The sequence below is a fragment of the Lampris incognitus genome, chromosome 19, assembly GCF_029633865.1.
Source record: "Lampris incognitus isolate fLamInc1 chromosome 19, fLamInc1.hap2, whole genome shotgun sequence".
Lineage (NCBI taxonomy): Eukaryota > Metazoa > Chordata > Actinopteri > Lampriformes > Lampridae > Lampris > Lampris incognitus.
Window position 1 is genome coordinate 3,917,911 of NC_079229.1, and position 25,818 is coordinate 3,943,728.

A 25,818-nucleotide genomic window follows, 5' to 3' on the forward strand; every position below is an offset into this window, starting at 1 on the left:
CGGGTTCCTGCCCCCAACCCCACTCCAACCCCACCCCCGTTTTTAAATATGATGGCGACCGTGCTGGAAAGCTGAGCGGAGAAGTTACAAGAAAAGACTACGCTCATCCAGCGACAGGAACACGAAGAAGAAGAAGACGAAGAAGAAGCAGCAGAAGAAGAAGAAAACAGGAACTGCGTGCGGTGCATCTGGAACAGCTGGGCTTGCCTCCACCGGTCCGTGTTTGCGCTAATGGGAGATCTCAGTGTGCAGTTGCGCCGATCGAGGTCGGCCCGTAATCCGAGAGCTTTGCGCGGACATGGACCCACGGGGGTATTTGTTGCGCATTGGCTACGCGGCCCCGGCGGCGCCGTCCACTCTGAGCGCGCTGCGGTCCCTGCACAACAGCCATCTGCTGTCGGTGCCCTTCGAAAACCTGACCGTGCACAGCGGCGGGCGGGTACAGCTGGACCTGCCGCCCCTGTATGACAAAATTGTCCGACGACGTAGAGGGGGGTTCTGTTACGAGAACAACACCCTGTTTTCCTGGCTACTCTCCCAAGTAGGTTTCCAGGTCACCTTGCTCTCGTGTCAAGTCAGGAATTCCATAACCTGCAGATACGGGCCCCCCTTCGACCACTTGGCCTTAATGGTGGCCCTTGGGGGCCAGCGTTGGCTGTGCGACGTCGGCTTCGGTGCGCTGGGCTTTCGTGACCCTCTTTCCCTGGACACCGGCGAGCCTCAGAGACAAGGCCACCGGGTGTATCGCGTCAGAAAGGCCTCGGACATGCACTTTCTGGAGGGGAAAGGGCAGGGAGACGTAAAAGAAGAGGAGTGGGTGGAGATCTACAAGTTCACGCTGCAACCTCGGCGCCCGGAGGACTTTGCTGAGATGTGCGTCTATCACCAGACCTCCCCCAGCTCCCTCTTCTTCTGCAAGTCCCTCTGCTCCCAGTTGCAGCCGGGTGGGAGGCTCACCTACATCGGGCATAAACTTATCTCCACCACATTCCCCACCCAGCAACCGGGGAGTACATTACACATCGTTACCAGAGAACTAGAGGACGAGGAGATTCCCGTTATTCTCAAGGAACATTTTGGAGTTGTGCTGACCTCCCCGCTTATCCCGAAGGATGAGGCAATCACACCACCTTTAACCATGTACTGATCAGATGTCTACGTAGCCGACACACATTTCACTTAGATATTCGCTTTTTACCTCAGTACATGCACACAAAACTAATGCAACAAGAAAAAATTGTCACTTTAATTTAATAAATTAATATACATACACTTTTAAGATGTACAATGGTCATTGCATTAATTCATGTCTTTTTTTCCCCCCAAGACGACTAAGTCTGCGTTCAAAGTATTTACACATATACAATTGTCAGGCAGCACTTTACAAAGCAAGGCATGAACAACAATACAGATACTGAGTTTCAAATCAAACCTCTAACCCTACACCCTCCTGCCCACTCCGGTGAGGGGATTCCTCAAGTGTCTAACGCAATTTCCCCTCCAGCCAGCAATCGGGCGTTTTTGTTAAATCTACAAAGATCCACTGGTCATTCAAGAGGATATGGTCCAAGAGCTGATTTGAAGTTCAGAGAGGGAAAGGGCTGGGTGGATGTTGGTTGTAGGCATGGGGTAACAGGTGCAAAATGTGTTTACTTCTCACAAACGACTATTCTGCGACAGGGTTGGAAGGCGGAACAGAGCTCGCTCTCCCAGTTTTGCGTTCGTAGTTGACAAGCCTCTGACCAACCAGGTACCTGCAAAAAGAAAAAGGTGTTTGGTTTTATTGCTAGGATTTGATGTGCATGCAAAGGGAAAATGGAATTAATGACAGGAGTCACCTGAGTGCTGCTAATATAATATCACATTATAATGCTGGGATTTTCTTTTCCTTTTCTGATACAGCCCGAGTATTGGGATTTGATAATCTAATCTACTGTGACTCATCACTCAGTTTTAAAATTATTTTTCTATTGCAAGAGACATAATATCTATTAGGTATCAGAAAAGTAAGATCAATAATGCCAGATCCAATTAAAGCCTCTCAAATAACTGGGTTGTCTTTTACCTGCAATTTTTTCTATGGCCAATAACAGCATAAACTGGTCTTTAATTCCAAGCATTAAAACCAGTGAATCTATCTTAATACCACACCATCAACCTGTTTCAGCAGTGGCATCCCGTAACAGAAACATTTTGATGTTATACTGTAATCAGTGTTTTCCTTTTTATCCTTAACCTGGCCAGAACAAATTTACAATGACAAAAATGTTCTTAATTGGGGAAAATAAAAACATTTCATTGCTCAGTGAATTTTGATCACATCAAAAAGCTCAACTCAAAACACAGCCTGTAAGAGTAACCATGGCAGAAACCACACTTTTCACCGACTGAAGTGAAGTACATATGACCCTCTCAGGTGGGTCTTTGCCAAGAGATCCTTACTTGTCATTTTTTATGTGTTCGTAAAGGCGTTTAAACTGTCGGATCTGGAAGGACAGGATGCCAATGAGAGAGACCACCATCAAGAGGAATGGGTAGATTCTCCTCTGCATTAGAATCTCCATCTCAGGAGTCACCCCTGTAAGAACAGCCCATTTCATTCGGTTGACCGTTACTGTGTTCTTAGGGTCCATATTAGGTGACACTACTTAGATAGCTAATTGTATAAGGTGGAAATAAACACACCTATCTTGGAGACAACCATCATGCAATATGCCACGTCATAATTTCTGAATATCTCAGATGTTATGTACTCCATGTACAAAGATGATTAAAGCATGCACACACACACACACACCAACCTGAATGTTTTAGGGACTCATTATCCCTCATGCAATGATTTTTTTCTCAGTTGTAACTAAAGAGCTGCTGCTGCTGTTTGGCTGTAGCGATCTCAATGGGGTGTGTGCGATTTGTTTGCTGAGTGGCTAGCTAAACAATGCCAAATAAGGTATGTCAACAAATCATTAAAAAAGACAAAATATAAACCAAGAGACAAACCAACCCATGAGTGGACACATGTACATGTACAAACAAAAAGACACAAACACACACTCACCTACGGCAGGTACAACCCCTGCAGCGATGACGTAGGGCACACACAGTGACAGCAGCAGGACAGAGATGACTGGAGCTGCCAGTTTACGGATGATGAACTGGAGATCAATGTTGCGGATGCCGTTTGCATAGACCTGGAGGAGGACGTTTTCTGCTTTAGGTTCTGTATGTCTTGATGCATGCTCAATAATCCAGGTGCAGAAATGCCAGAAAGTTGAATCGGTTCACCTGGACATGAACTGATTTAACTTTCTGGTATTTAGGTTTTGTATGTACACCGCAGTCTGTACAATCAACATGTTCTTCAAGTCTTAGCATCTCACTAAGTGCCTGAGAACAAGCTCTTCATAATGGCCCAGTATAACATTTGTAAGGGTAGGCGACAGCTGCGTAGCATAAGTGCCTATGAATATAAAAATGTTTATCGGCAGCATAAATTTCAACCTCACCTGCTCAATGACAGTCTTCAGCCACCACTGAGGGCCCATGAGGGTAATAGCAGCAATGATTTTGGCATGAAGCACTCCGAGGGCCCAGTCCTGCAGATAGAGGCGAGCCAAATGATTGGTGAATGTGCATTATTTACAACAATGCCTTCACATACTTACCTACACCTTGCTGGAAAATATGTGAGGCAGGCAAAGGGTAGAAAGGACCCTCACAATACATATACAATGGGTTATTGAAAACAGAATGAGTGCAATTTCTTGGAATAAAGAGAGACACAGCGAGAGTCACACACACATCCAGACACACACACATACATACCTGCCAGGGATAGAAAAGGGGTGTCTGATCCAGAGGTACCCTGAGTGGAGCCACAATTACCAGTTCGAACAGCAGGCCCAGCAGCAGTGGGATGACTCCCGCTACTAGCAGAGCTACTACCACGGTCTTCAGAATCTGCACGCACACACACACAATTCGCAAGTCATTCTACTGCAAATAAATTGGTCATTTTATAGGAGAAAGCTGGTGAAAGGTCTGCCTAGCGATGTTCAGCAGTACCTCTTTAGGGTGGAAAATGATCAACCATGACAAACTGGTAAATATTTCTTGGGGTTTCTGAAGGTTCTTCACTGTTCTAAAGATTTGATTTGATTATTAAACGATGGCTGCGGAGAGTAATTTACTGGAGAGTTGGTTTCCTCCCCTGTGACCTACCATGAGTGTCCACTCTTGGACTTTGAGCATGATCACAGTGCGGCCCTGCGGCATCCAGGCCAGCAACACGGTGACCCCACGGATGGACAGCCAGCAGACGTACAGGCCACACGCTGCAGTGTACAGCTCGTGGATCTTGGAGTTCCCTGTCCAGAAGGACATCAGCCAGCGCCCGGTGAACACTGGGACATGCATAAGAGGAAGACACTCGAATTATTCTCCAAGCACTTGATTCTAATTATATGAAAAGAGCATGGATACAAGTACTCATCGGCTATTAAAAGACTTCTGTAACACACGTGGCTTGGTTGCACATCTGCATTTGAATGAACCCCAAAAATAAACCACTTTCAACTCCCAGTACTCTTACACACAAATACACACGCACCCTGTAATTATGGTATGGATAATCTACAAAAGAAAAACAACAAAGAAAACCAAGCTGTTGCCTTTGAGGTGTGTGTCCTGATCTCACCTGGTAGAGTCAAGCACACCAGACTGGCCAACAGCAGAGTGATGCACATGAATGCAATAAGCAGCACAATCTGGGGACACACGGACAGAGAAGTCACAATAAAGGTAAGAGATGTCAACAGGGATAGGAAGATGCCAGTACTTTCAGGGTGCAGAATGAAGAGAGGAGAGTTGTTGCTGGGGGTTGTGGTCGTGCTGTGCGATGTAAATGCTGTAGTTGTAGGTTTTCCAAAATGAAAGCGTGCTCTAAAGCACTGGCATCAAAGATATGCCGCTCAAGATGGAAGTGGTAGTTAGGGCGTCTGCATTTCTAAGTTTGGCTGTGGTGGATGCCACCAACACTTGGTGGTCCTTGAACGCTTTCCCTTAAAAGATTTAATGGAAATGTGGCTTGTTCTTAACTTATATCAAATGTGAATATAAAGACAAATATTAACATGGAGCATCATACTTGCAATGTATATCCACCGATATCACTATCCACTGAGAGTCACCCTGCATTCTGAACCCATGCTATCCACATGGGTGGTAGGGCGTATTAAAAAAACAAGGGCATTAACTAGATGTAACAGTACCAACTAAGTTTATGGCATAAATTGAAGTTGCCTTAAAACCTCTTTACTCCAGCTATGGCTCTGTCAATGTCTGACTTGTACTTACTCAGTGCATCTGTGTGGGCTATTTTTCATGACCTGAGGCTACATGAAATCTATTCAAAAAGCATTCCGTCACATACAACAAGCACAGATGTCCCAGGGCATGCAAGCAGCAGCTAGCTTTCTAACAATGATAACACTAGAAAAAAAGAAAATATCAGTCCTCATCAGTGTCAGACATAAATAAAGGCCATCGATGTGGCTAATCGAAGAGCACAAAAACGGCAACCCACGACCTCTGAAAACAGAGAGGATTGTTGGACTTGTGGGAGAATTTAGGCTAAGGTGTGAAGGTTCATAGTTAAACCTGCAGTGCGGACCTTCGTCTCCCCCTTCTGGCAGTGAGAGTAACTACTTGTGTTCTTTCAGCGCTCTCCAATGAGGAGAAGCTACACCAATGGTTATCTGTGTTTGTCCTCGCCATTTTTTGAATTTAATCCTTCCTCTGAACATGGAGTTTCTTTTTTCTCTGGAGCATCAGAAACTTTTCTTGGATGCTTGTTAGGTTTTTCCACCACAGCGTCCAAGCCAGGAAGCTTTCTGGCAGAAAGCCCGGAAGGCAAGCCAACCAGAGGCATGCGACCACTTCTGTCATGTGGAGGTTAAGCTCTGGCAAAGCAATCATTGCTGGTTGATGTAAAACGCATCACCTCTGCTGCGCCAGCACAGGAATGTCGCACAGAAGTCAGATTCAAAACTGCGGTATACTGCGAAGAGATTTACCTGGTGGCAATAGGCTTAATCATCACTGGGTGAACTCGTTTGGCAAGGGCTTGAAAGTCATGGATATTCATTTATATGTAAAAGGCCTGCACTCTAGCTTTAAGGTTAGAATTTTCTAAAAATAAAACGTTTACTTTTTCACATCACATAAAAACTTTTTTTTTTCTCTTAGTAACTGGGCAGCAGTTTCATTTGTGACTGATGGAGACATCACTTTACTACACAGGGTCGAAAAAGAGTAGGGGGAGATATAAGAGAGGATGCCCTGGCAAAGGTTGATGTTAGATCACTGAAGGCATACATGTGGTTCTAGAGACCACAGACTCAACCACACCACCATCTGCAGGCACAAACATGACAACGTTGGGTAGCCCACATGTACTTTAGGTGTGTAAATTTGCTTCTTGATTGTCATGATGCCTGTGTCATATGAACAACATATGGCTGTCTAAAACCTATAGTTTAGTTTTTTGTTACCCTCAATTCCTAATAACTTAATGGAGACACCAGTTCTTCATTTGACAGCTGCAGACTCACCCTGACTGGGAAGCGGAGGGGCCGGTGGTAGGGTTGAAAGCCTACTGGCCCCCCCTGCTGAAGGATGGCCTGATGTGCTGCGTGCAGCCCCTCCCCTACAGCCGGGGCAGGGTTGTTGTTGTTGTTGTTATGGTGACCAGCAGGAGGGTTGTTGTTGTTGTTGTTGTTTACCGGCTGGTTGGTATCATTGTCCTCCTGCTCCCCCAGAAGGTAAGAGTGGAGGTCTCTGTGGAGGTCAGCAGTACAGTTTATGGATACACTCAGAAATACAGGGAGACAACCGCATTTACTTTTTCCATTATCCTGCTGAGGACGTAATGAGGCCACTGTGCACCGTGCTGTGCCAGCAAGGAATTGTTTGCACAGTCATTGTTTGTTTCCATTAAACATTGGAGCTGAAATAAGGGCCTTAGAAGTCCAACAGAAAAACTAAAATGACTACAAAAAAAATGACACCAAGCAACAGTGGCCCATTTACATCATGTGCATTGACCGTGTCTCCACCAACCACGAAGTGGATTCAGCCATTCTTGTTTTGTTGTCTGATCGAAAAAGACAAATGTCCGCTTGTTTTGATTTCAGTATGTGCTGTGGTATCAGTGCAGGATGTAATTATGGTGCCATGGGATATCAACACTGTACTAGATCTGGCACCATTGGATGTGATATGAATGTAAAACCAGTCACTGAACAGTGACATCATTAAACTCTCCCACCAGAACAATCCAGCCACATGGAGCATGGTTATCAAAGGGTGCCGAAAAGCCAGAATTAGCACGGTTTTGAACTGTTCCATGACAAACCAGGCACTAATGGAAATGCCCCTGGAATGGTTTATTTCCATGCTCATTATCACTCAGTCTTACTATGGATAAGCACCCATAGCCTCTGGGAAAATGTGCACAGATAAAGTCACTCTGGGAGTTCATCAATGGCTAGTCATATCATGTTTGACCGCAGGACCAATACATTACAATTTAGAATATTCTAGGGGATCATTTTAAGTAAATACAGTGGGACTGGGGAAACAAACATATTAGAAGAGAAGGTTGCAGGGGAAATTAAAACATTTAAAAATCATAAACAAACGTTGAATACTTGACTTAACATACTGGAAGCCTGAAAAGTGCAGACAAACTCGACTTACAGCAGATATCCAGCGCTGACAGTCCAGGCTCGGACCAGGCCTTTGAGCCACTGGCGGGTGTGACCCTGCTCCAACAGAGCCGGCAACACCACCTGCAGTAACAACAGCTCCAGAGACAGCTCACTGACCGGGGCGTCACTGACCAGGCGGAGAAAAGAAGCAGATGCAAACATTTCACAAAGACAGAGAGACAAAGAGAAACAGTATCTAATTGTGTATTTTCACATTATTATCTTATTTCATTTTTTTCCCCCTTCCTTTGCAAAGCACTTAACACTAGTTGTTTTGTCTCATCTCATCTCATCGTCAGCCGCTTTTCCGGGGTGGGGTCGTGGTGGCAGCAAGCTAAGTAGGGCATTCCATGCGTTCCTCTCCTCAGCAAGGCCCTCCAGCTCCTCCTTGGGGATCCCAAGGCATTCCCAGGCCAGATTGGACATGTAACCCCTCCAGTGCATTCTGGGTCTCCTCCCAGTTGGCCGTGCCCAGTAAACCTCCAAAGGAAGGCCCCAGGAGGCATCCTAATCAGATGCGTGAACCCTCTCACCTGGCTCCTTTCGACGTGAAGGAGCAGCGGCTCTACTCCGAGCTCCCTCCGGATGTCCAAGGTCCTCACCCTATCTCTAAGGCTGAGCCCAGACACCCTACGGAGGAAACTCATTTCAGCCGCTTGTATCCGCGATCTCACCCTTTCGGTCACTACCCAAAGCTCATGACCATAGGTGAGGACTGGAATGAAGACTGACTGGTAAATTGAGAGTGTTGCCTTCCGGCTCAGCTCCCTCTTCACAACGGTCCGGTACAACGTCCGCATTACTGCTGATGTTGCACCAATCCGCCTATCAATCTCCCGCTCCATCCTACCCTCACTCGTGAACAAGACCCCGAGATACTTGAATTCCTTCATCTGAGGCAATCCACCATTTTCCGGTAGAGAACCATGGCCTCAGACTTGGAGGAGCTGACTCTCATCCCAGCCATTTCACACTCAGCTGCAAACCGCCCCAGTGCGTGCCGGAGGTCGCGTTCTGATAAAGCCAACAAAACCACATCATCTGCGAAGAGCAGAGATGCAATTCTGAGGTTCCCAAAACGGACACACTCCTCACCTTGGCTGCGCCTTGAGATCCTGTCCATGAATATCACAAACAGAATGGGAGACAAGGGACAACCTTGGCCCTTGTCTCAGTTGTTTTGTACTTACAAATAAAATGTATTACTTTTATTATTACTATAAGTTGGGGGACTTTTTTTTTTTTATTTTGAGATACCTTATTGAACCCCGTAGGTAAATTACGCTCTGCATTAATCCATCCTAGCTGTGTAGCTAGGAGCAATGGGCAGCCGCCGTGCAGCACCTGGGGACCAACTCCAGTTCTTCTTGCCATGCCTTGGTCAGCGGCAGAGACAGGAGTATAAACCCTAACGTACATGTCTTTTTGATGGTGAGGGAAACCGGAGCAAACCCACCGCACAAACTGCACACAGAGGACGACCTGGGATGACCCCCAAGGTTGGATAAACCCGGGATTCGAACCCAGGACCTTCTTGCTGGGAGGTAACAGTGCTAACCACTGGACCTCCATGCCGCCTAATAGCTTGTGTGCTCTAGTCTAGCTGAATAGCTTGTGTGCTCTGTGTGTGTGGTCAGACACCAGTAATGCATGACATTATGATTGAGAATGGTAATAAATTGAGAAGATGGAATAGGAGAGGTGAGGTGAGGTTGAGTGGTTTGCCTGGCTGGCTTTGCTGGTTACCTGTAGAGCATGACGTTGTATGGGAGGAAGGCGGGCAGCAGCAGTTTAATCAGTCTGATGGGCAGCCACAGCATGAGCAGCACGATTGAGCCGAACACCACCACAGAGAGGATGAACCGCCGCATGTGTCTGTAGATGGGCAGGTGGATCATCTCCTGCACCGGGTTGAAATCGGGGTCGTTAAGGTTTCGTAGAAACCACAACACTCCAGGCCTCAGTACCTGACAGATAATTGGGAAAGAAAGAAGTAGATGGAATGAATTGAAAGTTGACCCAAGGGCTACAATGGTTATGTTGCGTATGCAGCACATCAGGTATGAAACTTGTCTAACCGCGACGCCTCCACTTGGGTGTTCTTTTATAATTTCAAAGGTGCATTAACTCCTGCCTTATAAAACAATAAGCCCCTCAAGGCTGCAATTTGCAATGGTTTTAAAAAGCTGAGCTCTAGCACTGTGCTTGTGAATACCTCTTGGCCGTTCTAAAAAAAAACACTGTAGAATTATTGCTTAAAAAAACAAAAAAGATACAACAGTCCTCAGACTGTACTATATCAACAAGACTCATTTTATGTAAACACTGCTTTATCACTTGAGGGGTGCACTCAGTAGAGAACAGATATCCACCAGGCGTACGTATCTCCCCTTCTCCACTATTCCAACTTGGTGACAAACCCTTTGTTCGCCTTCTGGGAGAAGGGAAACACACACACACACACAAACACACACACACAAACACACACACACACACACACACACACACACACACACACACACACACAAGACAGAAAAACCAGCGTTTTTCCTGCCATTATAAGACTATTGCACAGCGCCCAAGTCGATGTCAGTCTGTGGACGTGCAGCCTCCTTGCAGGATAAGTTGCACGACAGTGACCAAGGCTGACATGAAATAACAGAGACCAGGCTATCATAATTTCTAAGCCCTTATTAAAACACCTCAAATGTGTTTAACCGTCGTGGTTCAGGTGCTCTGCTGATCGACTTTCACTCACGAAACAACAGTAAGAAAACACAGGCTAGCTCATCTGTTTTGTTGTAGCTACTGAGATGATTTTCAGCTGTGACTGTGAGTAATCCTACTCTTGAAATTGTATTTTTATAGCGGACTGTTAACACTGGAGACTATGGCACTTCCGCATGGCAGCGAGGTGAATAAGGCGAGTTATTCTTTGGTTCATCCAGTGTTCCTCCAGTTCTCCTGTGCTGAGCTCAGCCGTGAATGATTTGCTGACTTGCGAAACATGATCAACTTCTCCTTTACTTTCAAGACTCATACCCGAATACACAATGTTCTGGTTTTGACACTGTCGCCGCCCAATCTGACTCAACCTTAGATGTGAGTCGCGCATGCACACGGTTGACTCAGATTGGGGCAGCATTGGTCGAGTGAGCTACAGAGTGAATGAAGAGAGGGAGAGGCGGTAGCAAAAAGAAATGTTATTCTAAGGTTGGGAATCACTGCAACCACGAGAGGTTCTTAATCACACAATCATAACTGTGCACAAAAAAAAAATTTAGGCTGATGGGTCCAGTAGTTTGCGAGATTAGCTGAAGACAGATACACACACATGCACGCACGCATACACACACATCCACGCACGCACGCATGCACACAAACACACACAGGAGATCAAATGCATAACGCCCTCCAGGCTACCGCCTGGTAAAGATAACAATCACGTCAACGGGCTCAATTCTAGGTGTTGCTCAAGTCCTTTGATGGTTATCATGATTTCTTTTCTTTCTTTCTTTTTGTCGACTTGTTTGAATTTGTTCTGGGAGAATTTTCATAAACTCTTGTTTTCTTGTGCTTTCTGCACAGGTTAGGACTCACAGCCGTTTATGTGATCTTAATCATCTTATTCTGTCATTGTTCAGTTCTCCTACACATCTTATAACTGTGCAAACAATTCACCCAACTTACTTTGTTTTGGTTCCCCAAAATTCTCTCAGGACAATTCTAATTCTCAGGTAGGGCAAATCCTAATGGGAATCTCAGCTCCACTGTTTGGAGTCTGGCGTACTCACCTCTCTCAGTAGGAGGATGAAGGAAGCAAAGTAGAAGACGTAGACCATTCCCACAAGCCAATGCAGGAACATGGTGGTGCCTGGCGCCGATTTAAAACTTAGCTCCCTGTCCTTCAGCGAGGCATCAAACATCTCCTGCAGGAGGAGGCAGGATGGTTTCAATGCTTTAAATAACGACTGACACTTTTTCAAAACACACTTTTACTGGAAACAAACCTATTACAAAGTAAACCAGAGTAAAGTGTTTTGCATGTGAAATTCACATATGTAATGTGCAAAACTTGGAAAGTGTAACTTCAAAATGAAGGAGGAAATTAATATGAAAGAATAAAGGTGAAAGGCAGAACAATAAAAAGAACGAAAAGAGTCTTACTAAAGAGCAGATGTCAAGCCACCAGCCACAGATGAGTGGAAAGACTCCAATCTCCACTACAACCAGCAGAGAGACCTGTAACGGAAGCAGAACCAGATATCAGTAAGACTTGGAAAAACAAACAGGTATATCAACCTGGAACCGTGTTTAGTTTACCAACTCATACATCAACTTGTCCATCATAGTTAAAAACAAGAAAATACAATCCATCCAAGCTGCTTATCCCAACTGGGGTCACGGGATGCTGGAGCCTATCCCAGCAGTCATTGGGCAGCAGGTGGGGAGACACCCTGGACAGGCCGCCAGTCTATCACAGGGCCAACACCGTCACACCTAGGGACAATTTAGTATGGCCGATTCACCTGACCTACATGTCTTTGGATTGAGGGAAGAAAATTGAAAAAATAAAAAAACCTTTCGGATCAAAAAATTACATTATATAGGATCAAAACACAAATCCACACTAAAAGTGAATTTGGTTTTCCTGTAAAATGAGTAAAATGATATCGTACCCAAAATGCACGATGTCAAAAACTACAAAAATAAGACTCGGATTGTAAAAAGTGGAATAATCCTTTGAGGGACTTAAAACATCAGGAGTTATTCCACTGACAGTTGACTGGAGATGAAATCTGTGCACACAGTGATATTACGCATAGGGATTTTATATTGTTGTAGCCAAATTTTCTATTCCATACACTTAAACGCTACACATAAATAAACCTAACTGGGACGTGCAAGCTCTAACATTATAAAATCACAGACTGAACCCCCCTAGAATAACAAGAAATAGATGCAATTTCTGTGTAATGATGGACACCGTATGGAAATCTGTGGTAAATTGACGCCTCCTGCTTGTCAGCATATATTAACACCAATGACGGTGCTTCGATGAGTAACACAGAGATTGGGAATGTATGGAGAGGCGTTACCTTGACAACGATGTAGCAAACTCCCAGGAGACGCCGCGAGCGTTGGAACCTGACCAGAGCAGCCAGTCCCTAAGACACAGCTGTTAAGGACCAAAATAACACACAAAGTAAAACCACACATCATATGCTTGCACCCACACTGACACACACACACACACACACACACGAAGAACAGCGCTCCCTCACACAGACAAGCATCCCAAAACCAATTTCATGCATGCCGCCTCGTTGTATTTTATGGCAATAACACAGGAGACTGTATTGAACATCTGATTCCATCTGTGCCTCCACAGTGCACAAGCGACGGTGTCGTCAGGCAGAAGGATACGTGACAAAGGATGAGAGTCATGGCCAGAAGGATGTAGCCTACGATGGTTGTGATTAGGCCCTCAAAGTGGGAGGCCTGAACCTGAAAGCAACAAAAAAAGAGCGAGTGAATGAAGAATAATAAAAAAAAAAAAAGGCACAACTATTCATGCATAATTGTACTGAGTGATGACTGATAAAATAAAAGTGGTTTCTTACATATTCCTCAAAGCCAAGGCCCACAACAGAAAAGTGCCCAAGATGGTAGGGACAGAAGGCTGAAAGGGGGGAAAAAAGTGTTTTCACTGCACTAATCAAAACGTGATGGAATCAATCTACATTTTGATATAATTTAGTAATACTAGAATTTTACTGCTATAGTATTAATATTACATTCATCAAAGATCATCCATTCCATCCATTATCCAAACTGCTTATCCTGCTCTCAGGGTTGTGGGGATGCTGGAGCCTATCCCAGCAGTCATTGGGCGGCAGGCGGGGAGACACCCTGGACAGGCTGCCAGGCCATCACAGGGCCGACACACATTCACACCTAGGGACAATTTAGTATGGCCGATTCACCTGACCTACATGTCTTTGGACTGTGGGAGGAAACCGGAGCACCTGGAGGAAACCCACGCAGACACAGGGAGAACATGCAAACTCCACACAGAGGACGAACCAGGATGACCCCCAAGGTTGGACTACCCCAGGGCTCGAACCCAGGACCTTCTTGCTGTGAGGCGACCGTGCTAACCACTGCGCCACCACGCCGCTCATCAAAGATCAATGTCAGCAAACTCTTTATTCATCCTGCTTTAGGCCACCTCCAATCTAAGACCATCAAATGATAACTTACTCTAAAACCTATGGCACCAGGTCTACTCACCAAAGACCAGGATGAAGAGCGTGTTGAGAGACACCACCCAAAACACATGCTCCTAGAAAACAAACAAAAAAACACATTGCTTTCAGCCCTACTTTTTTTTTTAAAACTTTTTTTTTCCCTAAAAGGCATATCAATCATACTATCTAGTGCTATGATCATAAATGTCACTAAGGAGATTAAGAGAAAATAAAGGTACCAAGAACACCAGCGAGCCATCCAGGCCGAGCATCTGAAAGAACACAGAGAAAGTAATAGGAAGACATTTAGGCGAATTAAGGTCAAGTATAGGTATGTGTGTGTGTGTGTGTGTGTGTGTGTGTGTGTGTGTGTGTGTGTGTGTGTGTGTGTGTACATCAATGTGGTCATGCAGGCTCACCCTCTCCCAGGTGAGCTCCTCGGCTGCCCTGTCCCACTCCAAAGCATTCCAGTTCATGTCATCTACAAAGACAGACACAGCATCACTCTTGTTTGTCAGACACAACGACAGTATTGCAGTGTGCCGTGAAAAGCTACAAAAAGATGGGCAAACCTCGTCCTGTAACTACCCTGCCTACAGCAAGACTGGCAAAATCTCACAGCAGAGCAAATGGGCCAAATCAAAATGGTTTGTAGTTTGATCAGTTGGTCTTAGTTTACTGACAACTGAAGAATAATTTCATTTTTACGAAGTTGTACAAAAACGGTCAAAAATTAGCTAAAAATAGTATTTTATAAAGAGCGGAGAGTTATCCTAGTGGAATAAACAGAAAGGCCCAAAATAAAAAAAAACTCTGGCAACAACAAATCTGTGTGGGGAAACCAAGTAATCTACGTGTACTATGAGGTTTGTATCCTTCCACAAACACCTACCTTGTGCTCCATTGTTGGCCTCTGCGTCATCGGCAGCTGCACCCTCCTCCTCCTCCAGCTCGGGGTCGTCACCCTGGTCCGGCGGGACATCGGGAGGCTCAGGTTCTGCCTCGTTCTGGGCTGGTGGATCTGCAGGGGCTGGCTGTGGCACGTCGTCAGCTGCCCCCTGACCTGCACCTTGTGCCTGGGGGTGAAGGGGACAGGAACAGTGAACTTCCAGGAAGAGAGAGGTAGTTTATTTGATTTTAATATACTCTATCAATCCCTGCGGATAAATTATGCTCTGCTTTAACCCATCCCAGCTGTGTAGCTAGGAGCAGTGGGCAGCTGCCTTGCAGCACCCGGGGACCAACTCCGGTTCGTCTTGCCATGCCTCGGTTAGGGGCACAGACAGGAGTATTAGTTTGGAGTATTTAGTTCGATGGAGTTTAGTTCGATGGAGATTGAATTTAGAAGTTAGATGTAGCTAACTGCGTAGTTAGCTAACGTTGGCCAGCTGGCAAGAAAACAAAACACGCAAACGAAAAACCTCAGATTTTTTCTCATTCCCTGCCCGTCCAAACCCAGCCCCCTCTACATCAGATGCTGACCATGTCGAGACCAACTCGACCAGTGAAAGTTCTCAAGTGACATTTGAGTCATCCCAGCCCGATTCAATCAGTGTGCAGTCCTTTACAGATGAAGAGAACCAAGCGCAGCGAGTGGAGTCTTCCTCTCCCGTCCCGGCGTCTCCCAACCCTACAGGACAGTTTAAATCCGCTTGGCTACAAGAGTTCGCCTGGTTACGTTATGACATAGGGGAAAATGTACTACACATTTTGTGCTCAGGAAGGATAGGACAAGAGATTGCCAGTAAAACAGCGTTCATTACCGGTTCAAGTCACTTCAAAAAAGAAAGCGTGAAGAAGCATGGTGACAGTAAAAAACATAAGAACGCCAGGGATTGTGTCGCTGCTCGGTCTGCTCCAACACAGCTGACTCAAATGATCACTCTGTTATGAACTTCTGAAGTTGCTTAATAACAAACTGATCATTTAAATCAGCCGTGCTGGAGCAGGGAGAGATCTGAAACATGCAGGACAAGTGGTCCTCCTGGAGAAGTTTGTGAAACGCTGGTGTCGACTATGGAAGGCAGAGCAAACAATGGCAAACAGTAGAGAGGGGAAAGAAAGGGCAGTGTGAGACGGCCCTTTAACAATGTAGCATATGACATCACTATATTTTGGCTCCTGAAAATTTGATTTGGCTCCTAAATATTTTGGGTTTAGCTCCTAGATATATATATATATAATTTTTTTTCCTGGAGCCCTGTAATAGATCTGTTATAATACTGTGCAAAAGAAAGAAAAGCAGGAATAATGAATGTGTGTTACATATTGTCACTATCTTTTATTAGTGTAGTCTTTATCACTAGCTTATATATTGGAAAGACGTGGTAAAGTGTAACCATCGACCTTGCAGCAAAACTACTACTACCAGCCTTACTCAAGCAGGTTAGAGCACAAGGGCAGATACAGAACACCACCCCTGGAGCTGACGGGAACTCAGTGTCCTGCTCAAAAACACCCCAGTAAGGTATCAAGTGCAAGGGCGTGGTTCCTCTGGCTGAAAGGCTGTTTCCTTCCTCGCCACATTCACACCCTTTCCCAGAGCGACATCCACTGTGATCACCCGCATCAGCAGTTGTCAGCTCAAATACCGGAGAACTCAAAATAACAGATCATCCCCTAATAAATACTTCACCTGAACTCTCACGCTCTCCCTCTCTCTCCCAGATTCTACTTTTCCCCCTCCTCAAAGTGCCTCTTTTCCTCTATCACTATGTACCTGCTGATGCTTATCTCTAATCTTAACCATGGGAGTGTTTAGAAACCTTTCCAAACACCGCTTTCAGAACTGCACAAACTAAGCAAGCACAGGGTGCACTTCACCTCATTGGGTTGTCCGGCAGCATTGGGCGGCGCTGGCTGATGCTGCTCTAGCCACTGGGGGGCGCCACCATGGACAATTTGTTCTCTGAGCCACACTAGGCTAATAAACGCACACAGGGTGCAGGTGACCACAAAGCAGCCCTGCAGACAGTCTGCTAGTAGGTTCTCCCTGTAGAAACAAATATTCACAGCATGCATACATACACACACACACACACACACACACACACACACACACACACACACACACACACACACACACACACACACACACACACACACACATTACTTAAACACAAGTTGGTGGACTGGGGCACAATTTGAAGGTGTGTATGTCTCAGGGCAAATGAGTGTGTTCTCTATTTTTGCTCACACACAACAACCAGAGGTGGAAAAAAATTAAGAGGTCAGACTTTCAGTTTACAGAAAATGAAATTTAAAGCAAAGCAATGGAGAAATAATCATATTTTTCAAAGTCAAGCAGCTGCTGAAAATACATGACGCCACTTTGTGTTATTTCTGATGCACTCTTTTTGCCACCAAAATGCGGCGTGCACTGTGGAAAACACCAAAAGAGACATTGTCACTCACGTGGAGAGCATGTCCAGAGGCAGTGTCAAGAGCGAGCTCACAGAGCCGGTAAAGAGACACTTGTAGATGCGACCTACGAAACAGACATAAGATAACTGAAGTGATGTCATGCAGCAAACCAACACAGAAGATACAGCCATCAATACCTGTTTGATTACCATAAAACTACCTGTAGCCTGAAGGTCTGACACTTCCTACAAGCAATACGGTGCATTTTGAACCATGACTATTTGCAAGTATTTAACAGGGCTAGCTTACTTCTTCTTTTTTTTTTTAATTGAGCACTAATGGGGATTTACACATCTGGGAACACACAAGACTGGATGTTATGCAATGGTACTACAGTCTTAACTCTCTTGATCCTATTAAACCATTAACATGAGCTGATATATGCAGCTTATGTCACAGTAATTCCTTCGTAAAACGTGTCCCTACGTAATGAATGTGTTGTGAGTGGAAATGCAAGCCCCTTCAATGGATGACGTAGGTTAGGACATACATCAAGAGTCACATGTATTAGGGAAACATGTTATTTAGGCAATGATGTAAACTGAGCAAATAAACTTAGCAGAAAGCTTTGATCGTGTATAGTTTTTCATCTCAAGTTCGGTTATGAACAAATGACTTTCAGGAGAAGTAAGCAGGTTTAAGATTTTGGCAAAGGTATATTTGGCTCTAAGTGGGTTGTCCAATTGATGAAGTATTATAAATACACCTAGTTTTGGTGCATAACCACCGAGGTAGAATTACAAACCGCGTCAGTGACAACTGACATCTATTAACTTTCTTCTTCATTAATAATACCTACATAAAAACACGAGAGAAAAAAAGAGTTTATAGCTCATGCAAAGATCTATTTACATAGGTGTAACTACATTCAAGTAGTGTGAGACATACTGAATTTATCAGTTTCTCAGTGTGTACATCTTTGTGCATGTACTACTTACATGCTGTTAGTGGAACAACACCGAGCCATGCAAAAGCCACCAGTGTATAATGGAACCAGTAGCGTATGGCTGTGCCCACACTGGTCAGCAGACCAGCACAAATGTCCTGGATGGGCAGACGGGAGGGCATGTCTGGGGAATAAACTGGAGTGGGAGGGGGGTGAGAGAGAGAGAGAGAGAAAGAGAGATTATATGATCTATCTAAACAGGACTTCCTGTTTAATGCTGATGATCTTCTCATTTGTGTTCATCACTGCAGATGTCCTGCTACAGCAGAAACCAGCCTTACAAAGTTCCAACAATGTTGCACTAAATGAATCAGTTACCAAAAAAATAAAATAAAATAAAAAAATGAGGGCCCTGTGGGAAAAAAAAAACTCACTTAAATGGGCATTTTGAGGGAAGCTGACTGGGCTGATGTATATCCATCAGTGCACTTACTTGGTGTGAAAGCAAATCTGTGCTTGCATAATTCACAATACTCCTTCCTGCTGTGCTTCAGCCACTGGACCAAGCTGTAACAAAACCATCACAACAGGGTAAAAAAAGATTCACGTCATACAAACAGCTGTGGATGTGTTTTTATTATATAAAGAGCATTAGCTTTCCTGACATTTGAAAGAAAAATGCACAACACAGCAGCCAATGGTAAAAGAGACTGATTACAACAGACACTTTATATTACTTGATATGTTTTAGAAAATGTTACCTTCTATCTAAAAGAATAAAAAAATTGCTACAAAACAAACCAAACAAAACACTGCAGGTACATTACTGAGAATATGCACAAATAACAGACTTTGAAACCCAAAGATTTACGAGAAAACAAAGAAAAAGCAAAACAAAATTTCACATCAGCTCTGGTCTGGAGTTTCAGTAGATGTCATTGTTCAGGCATTTCACTCTCCCAAATGGCCCGCATTCAAGAGGGGTTTGGATAAACAAGGTTGCACGACATGACATGAGGGAAGGGTTGTGATGCAAATTTAAAATCATGATTTGTGACGCAGATCAGTTCTTAGAAAAAGACAAAAGTCGGCGGCGGCAGTGGTGTTGAGCCAACGTCTCCCCAGTACCCCTGGACTCGGCAGATAAATGCTGCGGACTATTATCATAGTTCAGTAATAGGAGGATGTGCGTGTGTATGTGTGGGTGTGGGTGTGTGTGGCGGGGGGTTCTGAATAACGAGCACAAATAGCAATATCAACTGCTGAGCCATTCTCTGCTTATTCTACCATTTACCTGCAATAATAACACGTAAGGCATAAGACACAGGCTAGATGGCGGGGTTAGCCTAGCAACTGGGTTACATAAGAAACTGATTCCAGACATATGGACTTGATCATAGAAAATTTGTACTAGACCCAAAGGCTGTGGCACACTTTTTAACTTTTTGTTTTGATGTTGTTTTTACCATCTAAATATGTAAAGGCACATTTTGAGACTGGTGTGGAATGTGGCTACATGTACTCTTGATTACTACAAAATCACAATGTGCATTATAAACGCAACTTCAAAGAAAGTGAAAGTTTGAAATAGCAACAGACATTAATACAAATAGTCACCTAAGAGGCATAACGTTTAACATAAATAACTTAAAAACATCAGGCAAATTATAAAGCAAGGTAATTATTTGATATTTGAAAGGACATCGCAGAAATCATGTTAGAATGGCATCTCCCGCCATAGTAGCAAGAGCTCTATAACTCAGACACATTAAGCCAAAGACCGTTGTTGAAAACTTTGCAGGGTGATGATAAACTAATATAGATAAAAGTTCAACAACTGCCACAGAAAACTCCAGACCTGGCTTTTCCGTGTATCTGGGGCTTTTCACCTGACTCTCTTGTGACCACTGACAGTTACACACCGGTTAGATGAGAACAGAGCACACCAACAAAAACACCATGTAGGGCTGGCATTGTTTTCACAAAGCCAGTGCCTCAACTACAGGTCTATAACACAATACAGCCTAGATGTAAAACACACAGGGCAGGAGAAAACTGTTTCTCCTCCTTCCGTCTTTCTTCTGATACCTTTGCTGTTGAGCCACCACTACACCCAACACCAAAGTTCCCTTCATATGCACCAATCCAAATTAACAAACAACAAAACAGTGTGCACGCCTGAAAGTTTTAAAGGCACATGTATTTCGGTGCACAGATTTGCATTGTTACAACTGCAACCGGTCAACCACAAGGGAAACTTTGGACTTGCTTGGCGACGTTGGTGAACTATTGCAGAACAACGACACGTTATAGCAGCGGTGCCGCTTCCATTCTGCATCGTACACCTGGATGACCAGTGGTTCTCAACCTTTTTGGGGTCCTGGACCCCCTGCGTATTTTTGATCTACCCTGAGGACCCCTCCACCTGATCTTGGGGGAGGGGGGTTGCAATTTGATAGAAACAGTAGAAACTGCATTTTAAAGTGCATTATAGCATTTATTCACCCTTTGGGGTAAAAATAAGAGCTTTCAGTTGTAACTTAGATATAGTTAACAAAACAGAATTCTTATGCAGTAACTTTCAGATATATGTAACAAAACAGAATTCTTATGCAGTAACTTTCAGATATATGTAACAAAACAGAATATGTATTCAGTAACTTTCAGATATATGTAACAACACAGAATATGTATTCAGTAACTTTCAGATATATGTAACAACAGAATGTTTATGCAGTAACTTTTAACAATGCAAACGGGAGCGAGATCTCTTATTAAAATACAACAAATTACACTTGTGAAACAGATGTAATTAGAGAAAAAAGTCCCGTTACCCTTTATAGTTTAGGTAGATAAAGGTCTCAGTCACATTTGAGTAAAATAATCCTATTTCTATAAATGTCATAGGATCTTTTTTTTTAAAGATATTTTATTTTCACGGACCCCTTTGCAATTACACCACGGACCACTAGGGGTCCGCGGACCCCCGGTTGAGAAACACTGACATAAGCAACAACATGAAAACCACAGGGAGGAGGGCTGCACACTTGTCAAGCCCCTTTCTCCTATATCTTCAGTCTCGCGGATCAGACTGACCAAGCCGACTTTGTGACAGCAGATGGGAAGCAGTCGAACAGGACCTAATCAGTGACAGACTTTCTCGGCGGGGGGATGTTTGAAAACACTTACCACTCCTGGTGGATGAATTTAATGCTGCCTGTGCAGACACAGGGGTGGTAGAGGGGCTTGTCCGGGGTCCCCTCGGAGCGGCACACACGGCAAATATCCGCTGCAACGTACACAAACACACACGAATGAGGAACATCGCCGGTGCCAGGGGCAAGGCCAGTGGGCCAGACGGAGAGGAAAGTTACACAGGAGAGACGAGGAAGGGTCCTCCGAGAGAGGCGCGTTCAAGAAAAGCGATTTCTTATCAAAAGGGGACAGCATCCTACATTTAAATTAACCGAGGCGCAACGCTCCCCTGGGACCATGTCGTGGCAGACGTCCGGTTGGCTCTTCACCCCCCCCCCAACTCGTTACAAACTCGTTACATTTGTCTCAAGTCACAAATGGAAACAATTCCCCTTAAAGTGGGCACGTTAGGCCGGCCACGGCACGAGCCTTTGTGCTCTTCCCGTGATGCAATGTTTGCGCTAACTATACCCCCCCTCCCCCTCCTCCCCCCCCCCCCCCCCGTTACCACCCGGCCGTCCGCTTTAACTTACCTTCCTCGGCGGCATCCATTTTGTTCAAATATGCGCACCTTCTCTTCCAGGGGCCGCGTCCTACTGCCGACCCATCCGCGTTGCGGAGATCAACGTTTAACCAGCGAGATCCGATTACGCTCGGGGGTCGGACACATTGACGAGTCGTAAAATGGTGTCCGACGCCGACTGGAACACCGCAAAGCTCGGCTTGCCACGTCGGATCGACGGCCCGGGCCCCGGCTGTGTTCAGAGGCGGCGGGCAGGGCGGCGGGCGGCGGCTTCGGTGGGATTTCAGCCAAAGCGGCGACACGACGTTACATCCTCGTCCCGTCCTGGCTGGGAGGCGACGGGGCAGACAACACGGCTAACCTTGCTAGGCGGCCGAGTCGCCGAGAGAGCCTGTCGCAACACAGGCATCTCCGCGACAGCCGTCTACGTTTTACGGCAGAGGCACTTCCGGGTTTGTCACGTGGTGAAGGGAGCGTCTGTATGGGGAATTTCTGGGCACAAAAAGCAGACATTCCCTCGTATTAAGAAGCTCTGGGACAAATAAAATAAAATAAAAAACAATAAATCCGGGGAGTGGTATGTCCGAACCACGGATCCAAACGTGGCTCACGTGTTGCGCTCGTAAACGAGAGAGACCGTCATAATGGCGCCGTGGTGTCTTGAGTGAGGAGCGACCTCTTCAGGCAGTGTCGCGTAGATGCACACAGTTCACGTTGAAAGGCGATCGTAAACGTCATAAACGCCGAATGTTTAACGCTGTTTTCAAGGCAGTTCTAGGCGAAACACGAGTACGTCGGACATGGTTTGTGAAAAGGGTACATCTCCTCCGGACACCCCCAACTCACGCACGCACAGTTGACCCAACGTGCTAATGATGTGCCAGCGACGGACGTCGCGTGATATTTATCAGTTTAATCACACAGCTATTACACAACAATACAGAAATATGCAAAACACAATGTCAAAACACACAGCCAAAATGCGTTTTTATAATTAATAAAGATGTGTATTTCTAACCCTATAGCAACCGGCGGCGCCGTGGCTTAGTTGGTTAAAGCGCCTGTCTAGTAAACAGGAGATCCTGGGTTCGAATCCCAGCGGTGCCTTTTCAACGCGGGGGCCGCAGTCAGCGTTTTAGTGACGAGCAGACGGTTCGGGATACGCGCCTTGTTTCTGGTGGAAGTAGGGGACGGTACTCATTTCAACTGAGGGTATCGCGATGAGAACACACTTTAGCAAAGTTATTTCTCATCGTTGTCACACTAATCTACTACCACTTTCGGCTGCTCCCGTTAGGGGGCGCCACAGCGGATCATCCGTTTCCATCTCTTCCTGTCCTCTGCGTCTTCCTCTGTCACACCAGCCACCTGCATGTCCTCCCTCACCCCATCCATAAACCTCCTCTTTGGCCTTCCTCTTCTCCTCTTCCCTGGCAGCTCCATACTCAGCAATCATCGTCATTGTCACACTAATCATAATTCAAAATCTCTAGCCCACGTCTGACTGAAACGACGTGACTCATTTCTGAGAAAAGGCAAGAGGCTGTAAATTAGGAAAAGAAGTATGACAATCATCAGGACTTATTAACAGTGCGACACGATAGGATGTGGGAGTGTAATGTTTTACGGTAGCTAATAAATCGACCGTCGGCATCTCTGATATGCTGTGGTGTTAAAGGTGACAATGTGCAACGTGTTCTCATGAAAGAATACGTTGCAATGTTACATGTGCGTGAGCTGAACCCACACTCGACGTCTTTGCCCCCCCCCCGGGGGGGAATGTGACGTCACAAATAGACGCGTTCCCCTATTTAAATGCGCAGAGACAAACGTGCGCAGATTGTGAGGCAAAAGGGGGTCAGGAGTCGTGCGTTTGTAAACCTTGCGTTTGGAAGAGGGGAGAAACTGATTTAAAACGAAACGAAACGCCTCACAGTTGTTGCTCTGTCGGTTGTAAAAATGGTAAAGATGGTAAAACAAGCATCTGTGTTTTTATCGGGAAAACTCCAATCGAAAAACGAAGAGGCCAGGCGTGGATTCATGCGGTCCGTGGGGAGGACTGGAAGACGTGGCCAGAAGAGCAAATATCAAACGCCGAGAACATTTCATATCTGGTGTGTATCTGTTTCTTGCACAAATGACTATTGTTTTTTATTTCGAACTTGCTAAAATAACAAAATAAAATGCACAGGCAGGAATACAAGAACAAATGGAAATAATAGTGAACATATTTGGCAAATAAGTATTGTGATTGAACATGCGTAAGTAACAGCTCTAAATGTGATACTGTCCTAGCAGAGCAACTGCCGAACCACAGTTCGAGTTGTTAATGCCCATATAGCCTTCCTCAAGTTTGACAACGATTCCATCGGCTTTCTTGTGTCATGATGTCTCATCTCATCTCGTCTCGTCTCGTCCCGTCTCGTCTCGTCTCGTCTCATCTCATCTCATCTCATCTCATCTCATCTCATCTCATCTCATCTCATCTCATCTCATCTCGTCTCGTCTCATCTCATCTCATCTCATCTTCAGCCGCTTCTCCGGGGTGGGGTCGCGGTGGCAGCAAGCTAAGTGGGGCACTCCAGACGCCCCTCTCCTCAGCAACGCCCTCCAGCTCCTCCTGGGGGATCCCAAGGCGCTCGCAGGCCAGACTGGACTGTGTCATGATGTTTGAAGTCATAATTTGACTGCAGCCTCGATGATGGCTCGATCTCATAACCGTGAAAACAATTCAACTTTCTACTGGAGACGTATGACCAAGGTAGAAATAAACAAAATCTTTGTTCAACTTGATTTAAAAAATTTCTTCATTTTTCAGGGGAGAGATCAGATGACCCAGAGCACCCAGACTGGATTCCGAGTGTGTTTAAACACACAACTGCACAGAACAAAGCTATAGTTGAGAGGAAGATAAAGACGTAGGCACGGTACCATACCACGACACAAGCAAAAAGAGAGAAGTCTCTGCAAGCTTCAAACCAAAATGACAGTGAACCTGACAGTCCCTTCAGTGATGTCACATTTTCTGAGGCCACCGAAGAGGAAATGCCGGTGAAATGGTATTGGTGTACAGTGTGATAGTGACAAGGGAGGAAATTACACATTTAAAGAACAAGATATCTCAACCCAGTGGTGGATCTAGAGATTTTTTCCTGGGGTGGCAAAGGGGTGGCAAGACTGTGTCCCAGAGGTGGCAGCTGCTACCCCTTTGCCACCCTGTAGATCCGCCCCTGTGAGGGGGAGGTTTCTAAATCGGCGACTTCTGTTTGAGATGAGTTTGGCGCGGGTCTCATTGACCTTCACCATGCATGTACATAAAATATACTTTAAAAACATATTATCTGATTTATAAATGGGGTGGCAAGACTGTGTCCCAGAGGTGGCAGCTGCCACCCCTTGCCACCCTGTAGATCCGCCCCTGTCTCAACTTGATGCAGAATTGATGGAGAGAAACGGGGAACGTTATAAACTGAGGGAGGAGAATGCCAAACTGAAAGACCAGATGTTCGGGTTCCAGTTTGTCAAGCAATCAAATGCAGTAACTGAACAGTAAATATTGACTCTTCCGTCAGCATACTTGGTGTGTGCATGAGGTGTCCAGTCGCATCCCTCCAGCAGATGTCCGGCAACTTGCTGGTGTCTCTTGTCCACCGAGCTTCAGCACCAGAAACGGGTCGGGGACTTGTTCTCCGGTGCTTGGCGTAAGTTTCGACTCGCAGCGCTTTCCGTCCTCCTTGCTTAAACCTTCTACATGTTCCGAGATTCCTATTT

At 45.3% G+C, this 25,818-nt stretch overlaps 2 protein-coding genes and 1 non-coding gene across 4 annotated transcripts; 2 read left to right on the forward strand and 1 right to left on the reverse strand.

The window, feature by feature from the left end:
• Position 1: 1 nt before the first annotated feature.
• On the forward strand, positions 2-1,270 carry LOC130130170 (arylamine N-acetyltransferase, pineal gland isozyme NAT-3-like). The gene has a single exon (XM_056299913.1). It carries the CDS (start codon positions 299-301, stop codon positions 1,145-1,147), a length of 849 nt encoding a protein of 282 aa, XP_056155888.1. The 5' UTR covers positions 2-298; the 3' UTR covers positions 1,148-1,270.
• LOC130130168 (E3 ubiquitin-protein ligase MARCHF6-like) lies at positions 1,233-22,536 on the reverse strand. Of its 2 annotated transcripts, XM_056299910.1 has the most exons (25): positions 22,058-22,536; positions 21,519-21,618; positions 18,823-18,896; positions 18,382-18,525; positions 17,435-17,507; positions 16,844-17,012; positions 14,913-15,096; positions 14,440-14,501; positions 14,260-14,292; positions 14,064-14,115; positions 13,394-13,452; positions 13,197-13,277; positions 12,869-12,937; positions 11,937-12,011; positions 11,564-11,698; positions 9,516-9,736; positions 7,759-7,896; positions 6,612-6,837; positions 4,697-4,766; positions 4,222-4,403; positions 3,826-3,960; positions 3,507-3,596; positions 3,059-3,191; positions 2,443-2,578; positions 1,233-1,754 (listed from the first exon to the last, which is right to left on the reverse strand). In XM_056299910.1, the coding sequence occupies exons 1-25, from the start codon at positions 22,074-22,076 to the stop codon at positions 1,667-1,669; spliced, it is 2,748 nt and encodes a 915-aa protein (XP_056155885.1). In that variant the 5' UTR covers positions 22,077-22,536; the 3' UTR covers positions 1,233-1,666. The 2 variants fall into 2 exon arrangements, with proteins under 2 accessions (XP_056155885.1, XP_056155886.1); XM_056299911.1 differs by lacking the exon at positions 2,443-2,578.
• A 544-nt stretch (positions 22,537-23,080) lies between these two features.
• On the forward strand, positions 23,081-23,154 carry trnat-agu (transfer RNA threonine (anticodon AGU)). The gene has a single exon. It is a non-coding gene; the product is annotated as a tRNA-Thr (tRNA).
• The last annotated feature ends 2,664 nt before the right edge of the window (positions 23,155-25,818 follow it).

Bases quoted from the DNA above. Each gene is read 5' to 3' on its own strand.
- LOC130130170 (XM_056299913.1), top strand. From the start codon at position 299: ATGGACCCACGGGGGTATTTGTTGCGCATTGGCTACGCGGCCCCGGCG.
- LOC130130168 (XM_056299910.1), bottom strand. The intron at 18,897-21,518 runs GTAAGTGTTTTC...GTTTTGTTACAG, and splicing joins AAATTCATCCACCAGGAGTG to CTTGGTCCAGTGGCTGAAGC. The intron at 2,579-3,058 runs GTGAGTGTGTGT...CTGTTCTTACAG, and splicing joins AGGGGTTGTACCTGCCGTAG to GGGTGACTCCTGAGATGGAG.